This window comes from Podarcis bocagei, assembly GCF_964188305.1.
Source record: "Podarcis bocagei genome assembly, chromosome: 1".
Classification (NCBI taxonomy): Eukaryota; Metazoa; Chordata; class Lepidosauria; order Squamata; family Lacertidae; genus Podarcis; species Podarcis bocagei.
In genome coordinates, this window is record NC_138125.1 from 6,221,942 (window position 1) to 6,239,347 (window position 17,406).

General features: G+C 46.9%; 1 protein-coding gene across 1 annotated transcript; it reads left to right on the forward strand.

Annotated features, from left to right (window-relative positions):
• Nucleotides 1-82: 82 nt before the first annotated feature.
• MAPK1IP1L (mitogen-activated protein kinase 1 interacting protein 1 like) lies at nucleotides 83-16,337 on the forward strand. The gene is made up of 4 exons (XM_081194553.1): nucleotides 83-229; nucleotides 9,726-9,753; nucleotides 11,653-12,360; nucleotides 13,892-16,337. Exons 2-4 carry the CDS (start codon nucleotides 9,730-9,732, stop codon nucleotides 13,901-13,903), a joined length of 744 nt encoding a protein of 247 aa, XP_081050679.1. The 5' UTR covers nucleotides 83-229; nucleotides 9,726-9,729; the 3' UTR covers nucleotides 13,904-16,337.
• Nucleotides 16,338-17,406: the final 1,069 nt, after the last annotated feature.

Sequence of the window (17,406 nt, forward strand, 5' to 3'; positions counted from 1 at the left end):
GCGTCACGTGATCAGGCCCCTCCCCCCTTCCCCTCACTCGCGACGCGAGAGCGAGGCTCGTTTCCGCTTCCGGCTGGCTAAGGAGGGCGTAGCGGTGGCCCGGAGAAAGAGAGAGCCAGAGCGAGGCTCATTTCCGCTTCCGGCTGCTTCAGGAAGGGCATTGAGGGAAGAGGCGGAGGAGAAGCGGCGGCGGCGTCAGTGGCGGGGCTTCCTCGACGCGCGCGCCCAGGTAGGCCCCGCCATGGGGGGGGGGAAGGGGCCCGGCTGAGGCGAGGGGGGGCTGTGGGGAGGGGAGGGGCGCGCCTCGTGAAGGGGAAGGGGCGGCCCTCGTGGGAACGGAGAGCGGCCCCCGGCAGCTCCAGCCTCCCTTCGCCCCTCGGGCTCCCCGGTCCCTTTGTTTATTTGCTTCAGGAAATCTGCACCCCGCCTGGTCATAGGGCCGAAAGCAACCTCAAAGCGGTTCCCAAAAAATTAAGACCAGAACGGCGAAATGTTACTACAGTGGTACCTCGGGTTACAGACGCTTCAGGTTCCAGACTCCGCTAACCCAGAAATAGTGCTTCAGGTTAAGAACTTTGCTTCAGGCTGAGAACAGAAATCGCAGCAGCGGGAGGCCCCATTAGCTAAAGTGGTGCTTCAGGTTCAGAACAGTTTCAGGTTAAGGACGGACCTCCGGAACGAATTAAGTACTTAACCTGAGGTACCACTGTATTATTATTATTATTATTATTATTATTATCATCATCATCACAATCATCATCATCAATGTTTCTTACGGCAAACAGCCAGTGTACTAAATCCAGAATTTCTGACAATAAAAACGATCAGCATGGGATTTAACAATCAATATGCTATTTAAGTGGAATAATAAATAATAAGAATAATACCAACATCAATGTTTCTTACAGCCAACAGCCAGCTTACTAAAACCAGAATTTCAGCATAGTTCTTTACACAGACAGTAAAAACGATGAGCATGGGATTTAACAATCAATATGCTATTTAAGTGGAATAATACTAATATTATCAATGTTTATTGTGGCAAACAGCATACTAAAACCAGAGTTTCTGCATAGTTCTTCACATAGACAATAAAAACAATCAGCATGGGATTTAACAATATACTAATTAAGTGGAATAAAAATAATAATATTTAGTATTTATATCCTGCCCGTGGTTCCTGCACATAGAAAAGCATAATAAAACATCAGACATTAAAAACTTCCCAATACAGAAATTGTGAAAGACCCACAGCCCCACTTTGACACAGACCAAAAGTTAAAATGCAAAAGGAGGTCAAAGTCGCCTCTGCTTTCTGAGCACCTGGGCAGGCTTGCCTAAACAGGAATGTTTTCGGTAGGAAGATTCCCTCTGAATTCCTGTTGGCAGGGAGTTCCACAGGACTGGGCCCATGGTACTGAAGGGTCTGCTTTTTTTTGCCGTCAGGTGAGCCTCAACAACTTGGGGGGTCAACAACACTCCTGATCTCAGCGGTAGAGCTGGAGTACAGTGGTGCCCCGCAAGACGAATGCCTCGCAAGACCAAAAACTCGCTAGACGAAAGAGTTTTCCGTTTTGGAGGTGTTTCGCAAAACGAATCTCCTATGGGCTTGAATCTCCTATGGGCTTGACGACAATGTCTTGCGAATTCCTGCTGGTTTTTTTCCTTCCCCCCCTTTTTCTAAGCCGCTTATCAGCTGATCCGATCAGCAGATAAGCCGCTAATAGCGCTAATCCGCTAATCTGTCAATGGGCTTGCTTCGCAAGACGAAAAAACTGCTAGACGAAGAGAATCACAGAACGGATTCTTTTTGTCTTGCGAGGCACCACTGTACAAGGGTTCAGGTTACCCATGGTCAGTTTTGCTCCCCAGTCAGTTGTCTCTCTCGTTTATTATTAGTGTTAGTGCTACAGCTACATACTCTCCTGGAAAAGGTTTTGAGAAGGGCAACCAAAATAATCAAGGGGACATATATATGTAGTTCCTTTTATTTAGTCTTGTTGAAGCCATTACAAAAGACAGATCAAGGGGGTGGAACAATGCAAACCCCCCCCCCATTGGAAAGGTTGCTGCATTTGTTGCTTTTTTCAGTTTAGAAGAAAGGTTGGACAATGTGTGTGTGATAGGAGCATACAAGATTATGCATGGTGTGGGAAAAGCAGATAGTGTGAAGTTTCCATTTTCATGGTATCAAAACTCTTTAGGACACCTGAGGCAGCTGAATATTGGAAGCATCAGGATAAAGTACAAGTGCTCATTCCTGCAAGAGGCAGTAAGAGGCCCCTTCTCAATGGCCCCTAGCTATAATGGCTATGTTCTCACCCCAGTGTTGGAGGCAGTATGCCACTGAATACCATTTGCTTGGAATTGCAAGTGGGGGAGAGGTGTTGTTCCGTAAGCACCTGTTTAGCCTCTGTGAGAACAACTAGATGGACAGCTGGCTTGATCCAACAAGATACAGTGGTACCTCAGGTTACAGACGCTTCAGGTTACAGACTCCGCTAACCCAGAAATAGTACCTCGGGTTAAGAACTTTGCTTCAGGATGAGATTAGAAATCGCACAGCAGCAGTGGAAGGCCCCATTAGCTAAAGTGGTACTTTAGGTTAAGAATGGCCCTCCAGAACGAATTAAGTTCTTAACCCAAGGTATCACTGTATTTGGTTGGCGACTGTGAGAACAGGCTTCCTCCAGCAGGGTGGTCTTTTGTTCTTAAGCCTCGTGTTCTTAAAGACAGTAGGTTTGGGAAGCCTTGATTCCAACACAGGTGCTGGGGAAATAGAGTCGATAGGGGAAGAATATGTTGTTATTTTAACGACATGCAGTGGGGGGGGGGTGGCGGCTGGGAGAGTCCTGAGCTGAGGACCAGGTAGTCCCCATGTCTCCATCGTACATATGCCTCAGGTACATCACCTTAACCTGTAGTAAGGGTGGGGGGGGAGTTGGGGAAAGCCATGATACTTTACCTTGCAGCCTTATGTAAGGATTAAGGAGGAAATACCTTTGAGCAATCTAAGCTCTGCATCAGTGGTTTATCAATCCACAGGCTGAAGTAAGCCATGGAAACCTAAGTGACTCGGCTGGGTGCTTATTGGAGTAAGGGAGAAGCCCTGCATATCCTTGGTGATAAATCCTTGAGGACCTAAATATAGGTCAATGATCGCACCCCTGAGGAGGAAGTAAAGGTGCATGGAAATTACCTGAGGCATCCCAAGCTACAGCTGACTGGTGTGTGGGAATTCCTGAATATCACCATTTGCCAGAAACCACAGCCCTGTCCCTGTGCTTGGGATGCCTGGCAAAGTTGCAGTGAGGATGAGAGCAGAATGAAGAAATTTTATTTCTGGCCTGACTGTGCTGGCTGCCAGTTAGTTTCCGGGCCCAATTCAAAGTGCTGTTTATGGCCTATAAATCCCAATACAGTAAGCCCACAACTTACGCAGATTTAACTTGTGCACATTCAGCTTCACACATATGGCAAAACACAAATTAAAAGGGGAAAAGCATTCGCGGAAAAAAGACTTAGGCAACCCCCCCCCCCCCCGCTATTGAACCCAGTATGTTTTGACTATAGACGATTTTGGCTTTAGGCACAATCCCCGAAAGATGACTCCCACATAAGTTGCGGGTTTACTGTACCTCAGGGACCACCTTTCCCCATATGAACTGACCCAGACCCTGTGATCATCATCACCTGAGGCCCTTATTCATGTGCCCCTTCCACAAGAGGTCTGGAGGGCAGCAACACAATAAACGGGCCTTTTCTATGGTGGCTCCCCACTTGTGGAATTCTCTCTCTGGTGAGGCTTGCCTCGCACCTTCATTACTTATCTTTAGGTGCCAAATATTAACGTTCCTCTTTTCCCAGGCCTTTGGCCTTTTAAACTGCTTAGTTTGTTATTTTGTTATGCATTTTTGTGTTTTTATACTGTATACCATCCTGTGATCCTTGGATGAAAGACAGTATATAAATTTAATTAATTAGTAGTAGTAGTAGTAGTTTCTATCTAGGAAAAAACCCAAACCACTCTCATGCATCAAGACACTGATACAAAGTGTTGCTGACAATTGTAAATGAGATGCTGTAGTTGTGGGGCTTGGAATTTAGCCATGTTTACTAGAAAGTAAATGCTAGTGAGTTCTGCTGCCAGAGGAGTGCGCCTAGAATTACAGCTGTGATACCATCACAGGTCTCCATGTCACTCTTCTCTCTTAATACCTAAAGAATAGCTGTATTTTATGTATGAACAAACGCTTTCTCTGCTGGCACACCCTTTAGTGTTTGTGTGTATAAAGATCAGGTATGCCCTCTTGCTTTGCTGTTTGTTAACACACAAGCTTTATAAACTTCATGGAGACCCACGATCAATATTTGCACTCCTGTGGCAATCTAGAAAGCAAGCTGTCGCCGTACATGTTAACGTACACTGTATGGATTGTGAATCCCTACTGCAACATTCAGTAGACGTCTAAAGTGCCTCTCTGTTTCTGTAATGCTTTTCGCATTCTGCATCTCTAGGACCAAATCGGATGGAAAATGCCCCCCCCCTTCCACATCAAATCATGTGGGGGCCTCAGGTGTCTTCTATCACTTACTGAAGGTTTTTTTCGGGCGTAGGGTGTTCTGGCACGTCCAGAAATGGCTTATTCAAAAACAGTTTCCAGTTAAATGATGGTTTTTCCCTCCCTCCCGTTCCCTAGGGCTCAGTATGTTTAAGCAATAATGCAGTATGTTGGTGCATTTCCTTATTTTTTATTTGGGTTTGTGACATAATAATAATAATTTATCATTTATACCCCGCCCATCTGGCTGGGTTTCCCCATCATCATGGTTCTTACGTAAATAACTGACCACAGTTTTCCATTCTGCTAGGATGATTCCTTCCACCTAAGATTATTTTGTAGGGCAAGGTTTAATGAGCCACTTAAAAGCTGAAACTGCACCACCTCTGGAGATATTTGTTGATCACAAGTGCTGTTTTGCTTCTAGTGAAGTGGTGCCAAATGGTTGCCAACAATGAAACAATTTAAGCTAAGCCATGAGGGAATTGAGACAATTTAGCTCTGTGTTGTCTGCTGAGATTTCAGCAGCTAGACAATTTGCAGACAAGAAGAATAACACAGGATTCCAGATACGCTATCGTTTGTTCATAGGTAGGTATGATTAGCTGTTGTGAAGAGGTCGGCTAGTTGGTCCTTTGAATGCATCAGAATCACGTTTCTCTCCCTCGGAAGCTTTTACTGCTGTTTCTAACAAACCACGGTTTAGCATTTTGTTCTAACCCAAGCAAACTGTGGGTTGTCTTGCTGAAACAGACAAACTTCAATCCTTGCTTTATGAACCTTACTTGTTTCAGTAAACCATAGTTAAAATGAACTTCAAGGTTGGACGTACCACTAAACTGTGGCCAATTGAAAACGGAGGCAAAGGCTTTTGATCCCCTTATGGTCAGGGGAGGAAGGTCGTGTGAGAGCCTGAGACTTGTCCAGGTTCAATCCCATAATGATAAACCATAGTTTATCTTGACACTCTATGGGCTGAAGAATATGAGACAGTGATTCACCCTGCTCTGACCAAAGGATCAGATCAGCAAAGAAGATTCTTGGAATAGCATTAAACCAGAGCAGGTCAAAACTTGGTTGGGGTTGCTTCCTGGTCTGATCAACAAGAGAGCTTAGCTTGCTGTCGTCACGCTGTTCTCTCAGATTTCATTTGCCCCTGCCTTATTTGAGCAATTCCTCCAACACACAAACATGTCCCTACCACAAAAGTATCCAGAAGTCCTGGGGAAGTTGTGCAGCCAGGCTGAATTAGTTTCAGTCGCTTGCGTGCGCTTGTTGTATAATCCAGTTTCACTGTTGCAGAATTCCTGGCTTCCCTTGGTGGGTGCGGCTGTGTAGCTAGTACCAAGGACCTTTGCATCTCTGTCATTCTGGTCATAGCTGTGCCAATCCAAGGCTTAGTCAGCAGCTGGCTTAAAGGTCTTGCCTCTCTCCTCCATTCCCCTTCCTCATTCATGGCATGGGTGTGACAGCACAGAGGTCATCAAAGCCCGCAATTAGTGCTGAGAAGCTGTTCTATTTTTAGGCTTTGCCTGAGTGTTGATCAGGATGGGGAGGGAGGAATAACTCTTGGTTACACTCCTGCTAGAGTAATTCAGTACAGTGGTGCCCCGCAAGACAAATGCCTCGCAAGATGGAAAACTCGCTAGACGAAAGAGTTTTCCGTTTTGGAGGTGCTTCGCAAAACGAATTTCCTATGGGCTTGCTTCGCAAGACGACAATGTCTTGCGAGTTCCTGCTGGTTTTTTTTCCTTTCCCCCCTTTTTCTAAGCCGCTTATCAGCTGATCCGATCAGCAGATAAGCCGCTAAAAGCCGCTAATCTGCTAATCCGTCAATGGGCTTGCTTCGCAAGACGAAAAAACCGCTAGACGAAGAGAATCACAGAACGGATTCTTTTCGTCTTGCGAGGCACCACTGTATTTCTGTTACTTCCCTGCTTCTCTTCTTGGAAACTAAGGGTTGCTGTTGTCTGACTAGACCCATTGGGATTAATGGACCTAAGTTTGCCTTGTCCACTGGCTCCAGTGGCTCTGCTTTGAGTAGGACCAACATTGCGTACAAATCCAGAAGAAAGAAATGTTACACACACATATGCAAGTGTGAATAAGAACAGAGCCTTCTGCCAAGAGATCTGTCCCAGCCAATATTTGTATCTTGCACAAGTGCCTCTACTGCACTTAAGATATTAAGCGCATCAGGGACACGGGTGGCGCTGTGGTCTTAACCACTGAGCCTCCTGGGCTTGCCGATCGGAAGGTCGGCAGTTCGAATCCCTGCAACGGAGTGAGCTCCCGCTGCTCTGTCCCAGCTCCTGCCAACCTAGCAGTTCGAAAGCACGGCAGCGCAAGTAGATAAATAGGTACCGCTGTGGCGGGAAGGTAAACTGCATTTCCATGCACTCTGGTTTCCGTCACGGTGTTCCTTTGCTCCAGAAGCAGTTTAGTCCTGCTGGCCGCATGACCTGGAAAGCTGTCTGCGGACAAACGCCGGCTCCCTCGGCCTGAAAACGAGATGAGCGCCACAACCCCATAGTCGCCTTTGACAGGACGTAACTGTTAGAATTTCAGCTCCGGTCGTCCGAGCTGATATGGCTCATCTTCCTTTGAGCCCAGCAGAGCATTAAAACAACAAAGTCCACAACGGAAGGATGAGGCAGGCATGGGCTACATTGCTATGCTTTATTACTAAGCTATACAGAGAGCAAAGAAAAACACATCTCCTCTCTATGAGAGCAGAGAGCAACTGAACAAAAGAAACGAAAGAACAAAGGGAACAGGAAACCAGTAACATCACATCCCGTCTCCCTTTCCCGTGAGAATCCAACAGTATCTGGACTTTCTGGAATGTAAACAGTCCTGTGACTGCAAGCAGCTGCTCAGTGAGAGAAACAGAAACTAACAGTAACTGTCCAGAGGTCCGTTACCTTTTTACCTATTAAGAGCACAGGGAAACTCTGGCCCTCCAGATGTTTGGAACTATACCCATCATCCCTGACCACTGGTCCTGTTAGCTAGGGATGATGAGAATTGTAGTCCAGAGGGCCAGAGTTTGCCTATGCCGGATCAAGAAGATTCCTGCTGCGCCAGACCAAGGGCATCCTGTTCTCACAGCGGCCAGCTGTATGCCCATGGGAAGCCCACAAGCAGGACCCGGGCACAACCGCAGTCCCCCTTACCTACATTTCCTGTGCAAGTGGTATTCCTAGGTAGACTGCCTCTGATATTATGGGTACTTGATGTTGGTCCGGATGGGTTGTAGGACGTCCTGTGCGTCAGGGGATTCAGCGGGGCTCCTCTGTGTTCCCCCATTGGGTGGGGTGGGGTGGGGTGGTTTTGCCACTCCTCTCTGGATCCCTCATTACCCCAGTTATGTTAGGATGACCAGAATGGGTGGATCACATGGAAAATAGGAGTATGCTAAATTTGGGGGGAGCATCTGCTCGTGCTCTTAACTGTAATTAAGGGTTCCTTAAGAACAACTACCTTCCATATGTACCCTCCGGGATCTTCTGTTCAGCATAATATATAAGGCATTGTTTTCAGGTTTGGCAACTGGGCCCAAGGCCTTAGCCTCTTCCATTGTGCCTCTTTGGCGTGCCTTCCCCAGGGAGGGCCAAATGACCCCATTGCTGTATGCCGGCTGGTGCCAGATGAAGACCCAGATCTCTAGGGAGGCTTTTGAGGGAAGCGGAATGGATGGAGGATTCTTGTCTGTTCTTGTTTTCCCTGCTGATCTGCTGAACTTTCTGGATGCCTGTTGTGATTACTGATTCTACTGTTGAAACTTAACTGTTTAGCTCATGGTTTGATTGTGCTTGTTGTACGTTTTCAACACTTCCTCGGGGGAAGAAATATGGGATAGATTTTTCTCAAGTTATTGTGCAGCATTTAAAGGGGTGAATGGCAGCGGCAGGTGCTTAGGAAGGGGGGTGGCAAAGGTTCTGAGGGTGGGAATAGTTCGTTGCAAATTGCAAGCATTCAATTATGTATTGCTCAGTGTTAAATGCTGACCCAATAACTGATGTGCCGTCAGCAGATTTACTGACACAGTTGTGTCAGTTGCCTTTAAAGGCAGAACTTCTTGCTAAACACGGGTAGCTCCGGCTACCTTGACCTGGAGAGTTTGTTCTTCTGACGTGTGTATTGTGATGGTTCCATTATTTTTCTTTTGTGATGCTCTTCCTGGCTGGGGACTCAGTCCTTATTCAAGGGTCTTAGTCAGAATCTTTTATCCTAGGGAAAAGGGATGTTGTCTCCTAAGACTCAAATGAGCAGCAAGCGCTCACTTCAACTGGTCCCTTGCACTAACATGGGGCCCTTTTCATTCACAGTGATACAGGGACCTTTTTATCCAGCAGAAATAGGCAGCAGCAGCTTTTATCTAGTGCAGTGATGGCTAAACTTGGCCTGCCAGCTGTTTGGGGACTACAATTCCCATCATCCCTGACCACTGGTCCTGTTAACAAGGGATGATGGGAGCTGTAGTCCCAAAACAGCTGGAGGGTCAAGTCTGGCCATCACTGCATCTAGCAGGTCCAACCAATAAGATGATTTGTGGTTTTACAGGATGCTACCAATGTTGGGTGGGGTTGTTTTGATTTATACAAACGTTGTTGTATGTGACTTCTTTCTTTCCCTTTTATGATATTGTGTATTAATGTTTTTAAATGTACCTCTGGTAACAAGTGACTAATAAGTCCCATTAATAATAATACTGACGCTGATGGCACTGATACGGTGGCAGCGGGCAGTGACTCAAATACAGCCGTACCTTGGATCTCAAACTGCTTAGTTGCCGAACGTTTCAGCTGCTGAGCGATCGAAAACCGGAAGTGAGTGTTCTGGTTTTCGAATGATTTTCAGAAGCCAAACGTCCGGCACGGCTTCTGCAGCTCCTGAAGACAATTGGAAGTTGTGCCTTGGTTTTTGAACTGTTCTGGGAGTCGAACGGACTCCTGGAACTCATTCTTTTTGGCAACCAAGGTTCGAATGTAGTGGTTTGTAGGAACCTAGTTGATGGTGAAGGTGGCTGAGCATGCAAAGGCTTAATGACGTGCAGTTCAAGAACTCTCATTTGTGCACCAAAATGCGCTTCATCTAAATTACATGCCTGCTGTAGTCTGAAATTCTGCATTAAACCAATCTCATTTATTTCTTTTACAGGAAAATGTCAGCTGCTGACGACTTCTCGGTAAGTCTTCCAAGTTGGCTACTTTCTAAGTTGCAACCAGGGGATTTGATTTAAATCAAATTGATTTAAATCACTAGTCAGTAAGACTTGATTTAAATCATTTTTTTACAGAAATACTCATTCTTGCTGCTATAATCTTAATATTTCTTTAATATAATCTTAATATGAAGGTTTCATTTTTGGAATAAATTCTCAGAGTAGTTTTTACAGTTATATAAAAAATTACTGATTTGTAATTATGTATTAGAAATACATAGACAGATAATTATGAAATTATTGTGAGGTTTAATAAGTTAACTTTATATTTGGACAACTTTTCTGCTGTATATTTAAATAACTATTTATTTAACAGAAACAGTAACATTATAGCATATGCATCCATGTTTGTTAACTGATGTGGTTAAACGGGTTTTTTTATATAAAAAAACTTAAACTGAGTTTTGGGCACACATGAAAAACTTAAAACAAATCCTTATTTCCTGATGAATAACCTTTGGACTATAATGTAACTTAGTTAGAAAACTATCTTTAGAAAGATTTCCTCCCCAAAAGCATTTTATTTTAAAAATCCAATTTAAATAAAAAATACCATATTTTTTATTTTTATTTTTAAAAATCAATGATTTTTATCCACCCTTGTTGCAACCAATGTGTGATTGCATCGAGACCAATTCCGATGTTTGAACAGATGATGGTGTGTATTCCAATGCAAACCCAAGAGCTGAATTTTTTATGGGGAAAGAAGCACATTAAGTTGCTATAGCTTTTTCCTCTGACCCTTGAATGTTACGGTTGAGCTGCTTCACTTTGTTAATGCAGTTAACCTCCCCCATCCCACATAATGTTAGTGGTTAATCTCTGCCCACTGGGACTATAACCTGCGTTGTTGGGCGGGAGAGTTTGAGATTGTCCATCTGACAAGCGTGTGGTTGGAGCCCTGATAAGAGGAGGCAGAAGGTTTAAGAGAAAGCTTTTCCGAAGAAGGGAAGGCAGGGCCTAAACCATGGAGACATCTTGATAAATTGCAAGGCAGAGGCGACGTCAGCGTGGAACAAATGTGGAATGGAGGGAGGGAGAGAATAGGCAGGCAACCATGGACTGGAAATGGCCTGAACAATTGTGACCCACCAGTAAGCTATGTGGGTTTGCAGAAAAATTCCCAGTGCCCCAAATCAACAGAGACCGGATTAAGTAAAATTGTCTTACTATAACAACACTTTTTAAGGTTTAATGAGAAACCTCACCATCCCACTATATATAAGGGTCTAGTGAGTTCTGTTTCAGTGTATCTGAAGAAGTGTGCATGCACATGAAAGCTCATACCAAGAACAAACTTAGTTGGTCTCTTAGGTGCTACTGGACAATTTTTTTATATATTTCAACACTTTAAAAAGTGGCTTGTTAAAATCTCCAAGCTGTATAAATAGTTTTTCCCCCTTAATATCGAACAGTGTTTGAGCTGATGTGCTTACCTGGGGGAAATTTGAGAAAGGCACACTTAACCCGGCAAGTTCACATGTTAACTTGGAAGTGGTTTTACTTGGGATACTTCAGAGTTGACCATTGATCGCCTTAACCTTCTCTAAAGAACAGTAAAGCGGAGGTGCTGAAATCTTGGTTGGTCACAGCGAGAAGCCGGCCGCCCCAGAGTCGGGTCAGGACTCACCGGTAGAGAATTTGCTGTGGAAAGGCACAGTGAGTTCCCCCATGTCTTGAATCTGGTGTCCTTCGATGGTGGGATGAGCAAGGAAGGTATCAAAACAGTCTAGAGAGAGATGAGAGGTTGTTCGTATGTGGCTGATGCCAGAGATGGTGGTGGTGATGATGATGATAAAGTGTAGGCTCCTCTGGTGGAGTAGCAACAGTGGTGGAGTCTCACCCCGTGTTTCGTTTTCCTAGCTGGCGGATGCTCTCCCGGACACGTCTCCTGCCAAGAACGCCTCCTTGGGCAACACGAAACCTGCTCAGCAGCCCGGCCAGCCCCCCCAAGCCTGGCCCACATCCAACCCCTGGAACAACCCGCCAAGTGCTCCCCCCGCGGCAATGTCGGGGCTGCCTCCCAGCACGTCCACCTCCAACGTCCCTTTTGGACCCCCACCCACAGGAATGTACCCTTCCCTCCCCCCCGGAGCTCCTGCCCCCTTCCCGCCTCCTGGCTCGGCTTGCCCCCCTCCTGGCACCCCTTACCCGCCCCCAGGCCCTGCCCCACCCGGCCAGTACCCTCCTCCAAACATGTCCTTCCCAGAACTCCCCAGGCCCTACGGGGGCCCAGCAGAGCCGGCCGCGCCCCCTGCTGCTGCCGTCGGGCCGTGGGGGTCCATGTCTGCCGGAGGAGGGTGGGGGCCCGCCGTGGGGGGCCAGTACCCTGCGCCTAGTGTGCCGTACCCACCCCCGGGGCCGTATTCCACTCCCACCCAGGCACCGGGGGCCGCTCCTACAGTGCCGTGGGGCGCCGTCCCCCCCGGACCATGGGGTCCTTCGCCACCAGCCCCATTTCCCCCGCCCACAGGGTCCTATCCGGCTCCAGGACTGTACCCAACGCCGCCGAATCCTTACCAAGTGCCACCTGCGCCCGCTGGAGCTCCGTCCATGCCGGGGGGCCTTCATGTGAGTACAGCAAACTGCTTCTTCTTCTCCTAACAGTCCCTTCATTTGCAGCTCGGCTTCAGAAATGTCCTCCCCCAATTGCTGTGCTTCATCAGAGCCAGCGAACCTCTTCAGAGGCAGCTGTTGAATTGCAGCTTTTAATTTGATAAGTTTTCCATATTCTTTTTATTTGGGGTTTTTATTTATTTATTAGATTGATATACCGTCCCTTCATCAAAAGATCTCGGGGGCGGTTCACAAGATAAAAATACAAGATAAAAGCGCAAATTGTTAGAACAGAAACATCAAAACAGTAACCCTCCCTCCCTCCCTCCCTGATCTTCTAAGGGAAGCTTTTCCATGGCAGCTTGTCTTAGGAATCCCTGCGTATAACAAAGAATCGGGGGGGGGGGTGTTTTCTGGAGTGCCCTCTGATGCGTAGTGTTTGGCCTGCCTTGCATCATCTTCTCACAGTGGTCAACTTGATGCCTGTGCGAATCCTGCCAGCTGTCAGGAGCTCGTCCTACACTCGACTAGGACCCTGGCATAGACACATGCCCGACTGGGATGTTCTCTCCCTCCTGGTCGATCGTTTGGGAGCTTCAAAATCTTACTTCTGCCCGAACATCACAGCGACCGATGCCAACCGACACTGGCACACTTAGGGATCTGCAGAGTCTTCACAGTTGCGTAACAGACCTCAGCAACTCAGCATATTGGCTAATCTACTTTATTTACATATAAACACACACGGAGCACTGCAACATGGCTCCTTCTCTCTCTAGCATCAGACAGCAGAGAAAAAGAACAAAGGACAATAGTCCCACTTCACGGAACACAGTAACACAAACATCCTGTCTCCGTCACTTCCCACTCTGTGGGGTCAAAACATACACCGTCATGTGATAGACAACAATCCCATGACTGCAATCATGGAGCAGCCCCTTCCCCACCTGTGATTCCAATGCAGCTGGCATCCTAGTGGCTCCCACAGGGGCGGGAGAACATCCCCATTGTAGCCAGCAGTGGGCAGCAACCTGCTGTTGGGGGTGGGAAATAGCCAAGGATACATTGCTAAGTGCAGATCATAGCCTCTTCTGCCCATTTCAGTGAGTCACGTTTAGGCCCTTACGCTTCAGGGGAAAAACCTATTGGTGAGTGACAATGGTCTAAAAAACAGGGAATCTCTAGGCAAGGCTTCTGCTGGTCAGAGGGTGTGATTTCCGTATGCAACACTAATCCTATCCCCATAGCATGTTCTGTAGTCACTGCAAGAACAGCCCTGGTAGCATCATTTTTTAAAAAGAAAAGAATCTGCTGCCTGTCTAACACTGTCCTTTTCCCCATGCAGATAATAAACTGGCCTCAGTCGCACACAATAGGCTCAGATATAGATTTAGATCTGTTGAGAGAAATGCGCGTTTAATGGCGTTGCACATTTGTCAACCCCTCAACCCTTCGTCTGGCTCCTGGAGCAAACCCTCTGTAGTTTGATCTTGGAACTGCAGAATTTGACTGACCTCTCTCTCTCTCTTTTTATTCTTTCCCCCAGCCTTACCGTTGAACTTGTGCCGGGCTGATGAAGTGCAGTCTCCTCACCTACAACTGCTATTTACAAGAGAAGTTAAACATTCGTTTTCTGTAACCTTTTGGAGTCTCAAAAGAGCTCGCTCGCCTTCTGCCTGCTCATCTGAGGCACGGAGGAGGACTCTGCGTAAGCTGGACTCTGTTCAAATGCTGAAGTAACCTTTTTGTTTGTCAGTGAATTAGGATAAAACATGCCCCAGCTGCCCGATCCTTGCTTGGGAGGTGAGGACCCCACCATGGAATATGCGGCTGTTTGCCCAGAGAGTTAGGACTGCTCCAGAATAGTCCAGGAATTTGATGGAAGGCCTGGACCCATTGCTGGACTTATGTCTGTGTGTTCAGGTTAATCAAGTCAATTCAATAAACTCGGTGTATTCTGGAGAAATTCTTGAACAGATAGGCCAGACACATTACGAGTCACTCATCAAACTGAAAAGAAGCAAACCATGTTAATCTGGAGGCAGTTCTCCACATCGCATTCAATTTATCTTAGCCATGTTCTGGGAGATAGTTGGCAGAGATTTAGATCTGACACTTGATGTCTAGCCTCCAGGCAGCTGTGAACATCGTTGCACCGCCCAATTTAGGTGTTCGGGCAGTTCGGATAGATCATTCTGAGGGGCTAGTCTGCCAGCCGAATTAGACTTCACTGTTTTCATTAAGAGAATGGATTTTCCCTCTGAAATGGTCCACATATTAAATCTAGAACAAGAACTGCCATTGGGTTGACTGATGAGCCCTGATAACTTTTGGGTTGTATTTGTCCTTCAGATGGAATTAAAATGTTTATTGTAGTGAGGAGGCAGGAATCCGACCAGAATAATCCTCTTCTTGCTTAGTGGCTCCAGAACCCATGGTCCTTGCATAACCGCTGCCCTCACTTGGGAACAGATGGTGTCTATTATCAGAACTCCACAAAGCGCAGTTGCACCTTCACCTGAGTGCTGTCGTCTTGTTCCCAAATCAGATGGCAGAGTCTAATATCGGATTAAATAGGAAGGTCGTTCTGCAGTGGGGCGTGTCTCCTGAAGTCTGTTCTCAGGCCGTCTTGGTTCAACAAAGTAAATTGCGTATAGCCAACACCGGGCAGTGGTTGCAGCAGCAGTTTTAACTTGCCTGTGTGTGTACTTTCCCCTTCCATTCTGGCTTCTCAGACTTCGTCCCTAGGCTCTCCTTCAGACAGCCCCTGTAGGGGTGGCACCATGCGCTCATCTGGTTGCTGTTGGCGTCAACAGTGTTGCAGGACAGGACAGCCTTGCCAGTAAACCCACAGTTTAGTTGTCTGCAAAACCAGCTGTGTTGTCTGTTTGACAAACCTCTGTCTGCTCATCCAAAGGATTCATAGGCAAGTGACCATTTAGAAGCCATCTGTGGGAAATGGCTCTGCAGGAGGGCACCCTGTTGCTCATCGGTGTCTCACCCCTGAGAATTGCAAGGCTGGGTAGAGTAGAGATGAGATGTTCTTCTCTACCGGCTGCAAAAAAAAAAAAAAAAAAAAAAACTGGTTAATCATGGCAGGACTAGGTTTCCCTTTGGGTTCCTTCCGACTCTACGATTCTGTGCTGTGGAGTGGACATGGAACAGGGAGTTTAAACAAACAAAATTTTAAAAATCTGCATGTGTGTAATGGAGGGGCCTTTCCAGTCTGTGCTTGTGTAAGTTTGTGGCAAGCGTTTATTTCCCCTTGGCTGCATGCCTTCCTTCCATGTTGCACTTCTCTGATGGGGATATTGCACCCTCCCAGAAATTCAGAGCCTAGTATTTTCTTGGTTGTGGGGAAGGGAGAATGCATTTTGCCCCCTGGCTAGCACATTCATTGTTGTTGTGATTTGCTCGGTGGTATGTGACTTTGCAACACCCACAACTATCGGATATTGTTCAGTGTGGTAATTGAGGTTAGTGACCGGGGACAATTCCCCTCTCCATCCCCAACTCCACCAGTTTTGTCAAGAACTCCAAGCCTAATAAACCCTGAAGTAAAAGTCCTGCTAACCTTTCAAAAAAAAAGAAAGAAGCAACCTTTGGTTTTATGTTCTAATATGGCTCTTTGAAGTCTGTGTACTGTGCTGCTTCTGTGCTAGAAATCCCCGCCCTGCATGCACATTCAGCAAAGTTATTTGTTCTCCTGTTTGGTGGGATGCATTATTGGCACTGAACAGGGACTTGCCAAAGTATGCAAAAGCTAAAATGAAGCGTGGGCATGCATTGACCTGTGGAAAGGCCCCAGAATCGCCGTTTAGCACTTGGGAGTCGTTTACCGTACTTGCCATTCTGTCAGGTTTTGGACAGGGCGGGAGTGGTTTGTTCCAGGTCTGAAGCGTGCGATCTTCTGAGGTGTGCAGGAGAGAAATGCGAATGTACCTTCCATAGACCAGCTTAAGACGATCCACGTGTATGTCTTCTGTGTGCTTTTTTTTCTTAAAAAAAAAAAGAACTCTTGGAAATAACGAACGATAAAGGAGTTTTTCACAAGGCTGGAGCAGACCAGTGGTCGTGCCGAACCTCAAGCTCATAGGACAGACTTTTCCAAAGGTCCGTTCAGTGCCTCCACCCTGAGGCCGCCCTTCTGTAGAGACTGCAGGATTTGTAGTGCCCCTGGAGAGGATGAGGAGAGAGACCGTAGACCTGGCTAAGAGCGCATCGCATCGTCTGTGAATTCAGCTGTAACCCGCTTGGCTGAAGCTCCTGCAAAAGTAGGTGCTAAGATCCCACGAGAAACTGTAAGGGCCTTCAAGTCTCGTCCAGCCTCCCTTCTGTTCCTATTGATCATGCACATGCAAAAGTGTTGGGGAGGCGGTGGAGTCACAAAGTGTGTGTCCTGTCCCCGGCCAGCAGCCAGTGCAAACAAGCGGTGGTATCTCACAGCCAGGACAAGGGGGTGGTTTTGGCTATACACTGTTTTCACCTTTTGTGTTGGCTTTGGAACCTAAACCCCGCGTAAGATGCGGCTCTGCTGCACCATGCAGGTGTACTCAGAAGTAGGCCCCACTGAACTTGACGGGACTTATTCCCAGGTAAGTGGGTATATGATTGCAGTCATTGGACCAAGCAGCTTGGACAGAAAGGCTGGCTGGCCACTGCTTCATCTGTTCCAAATTAAGAAGATGAAACCTGAATTCAGGGCTCTGCAGATTTATTAAACCTCTGCCCAGATGCCATGCCGAGAGAGAGCCTGGATTCTGTGCGGAAGTTTGTGCAGGGCACCACCCGTAACCATTCACTACTTTGGCATAATTCTGGGGTGCTAGGAAGCGGCAGGAGCAGAGGACCAGGCAGGTTGCGGAAACCCCAGTCAGTGACAAACACACCCTTGGAAGATCTGCCGCAGTTTCTGAAAGCTGAGATCCTGTGTCCGGATTTCCACGTTCTCTTCCTTTTTCACTTCCCTCAGAAACGCTGCCCAAACACAGCAGCAACTAAATAGGAGTCGGTCGACAGATGCATTGCTCTGGTTCATCCTTCCCACAGCCAGGCGCCTGT

Bases quoted from the DNA above. Each gene is read 5' to 3' on its own strand.
- MAPK1IP1L (XM_081194553.1), top strand. From the start codon at position 9,730: ATGTCAGCTGCTGACGACTTCTCG. The intron at 9,754-11,652 runs GTAAGTCTTCCA...TCGTTTTCCTAG, and splicing joins CAGCTGCTGACGACTTCTCG to CTGGCGGATGCTCTCCCGGA.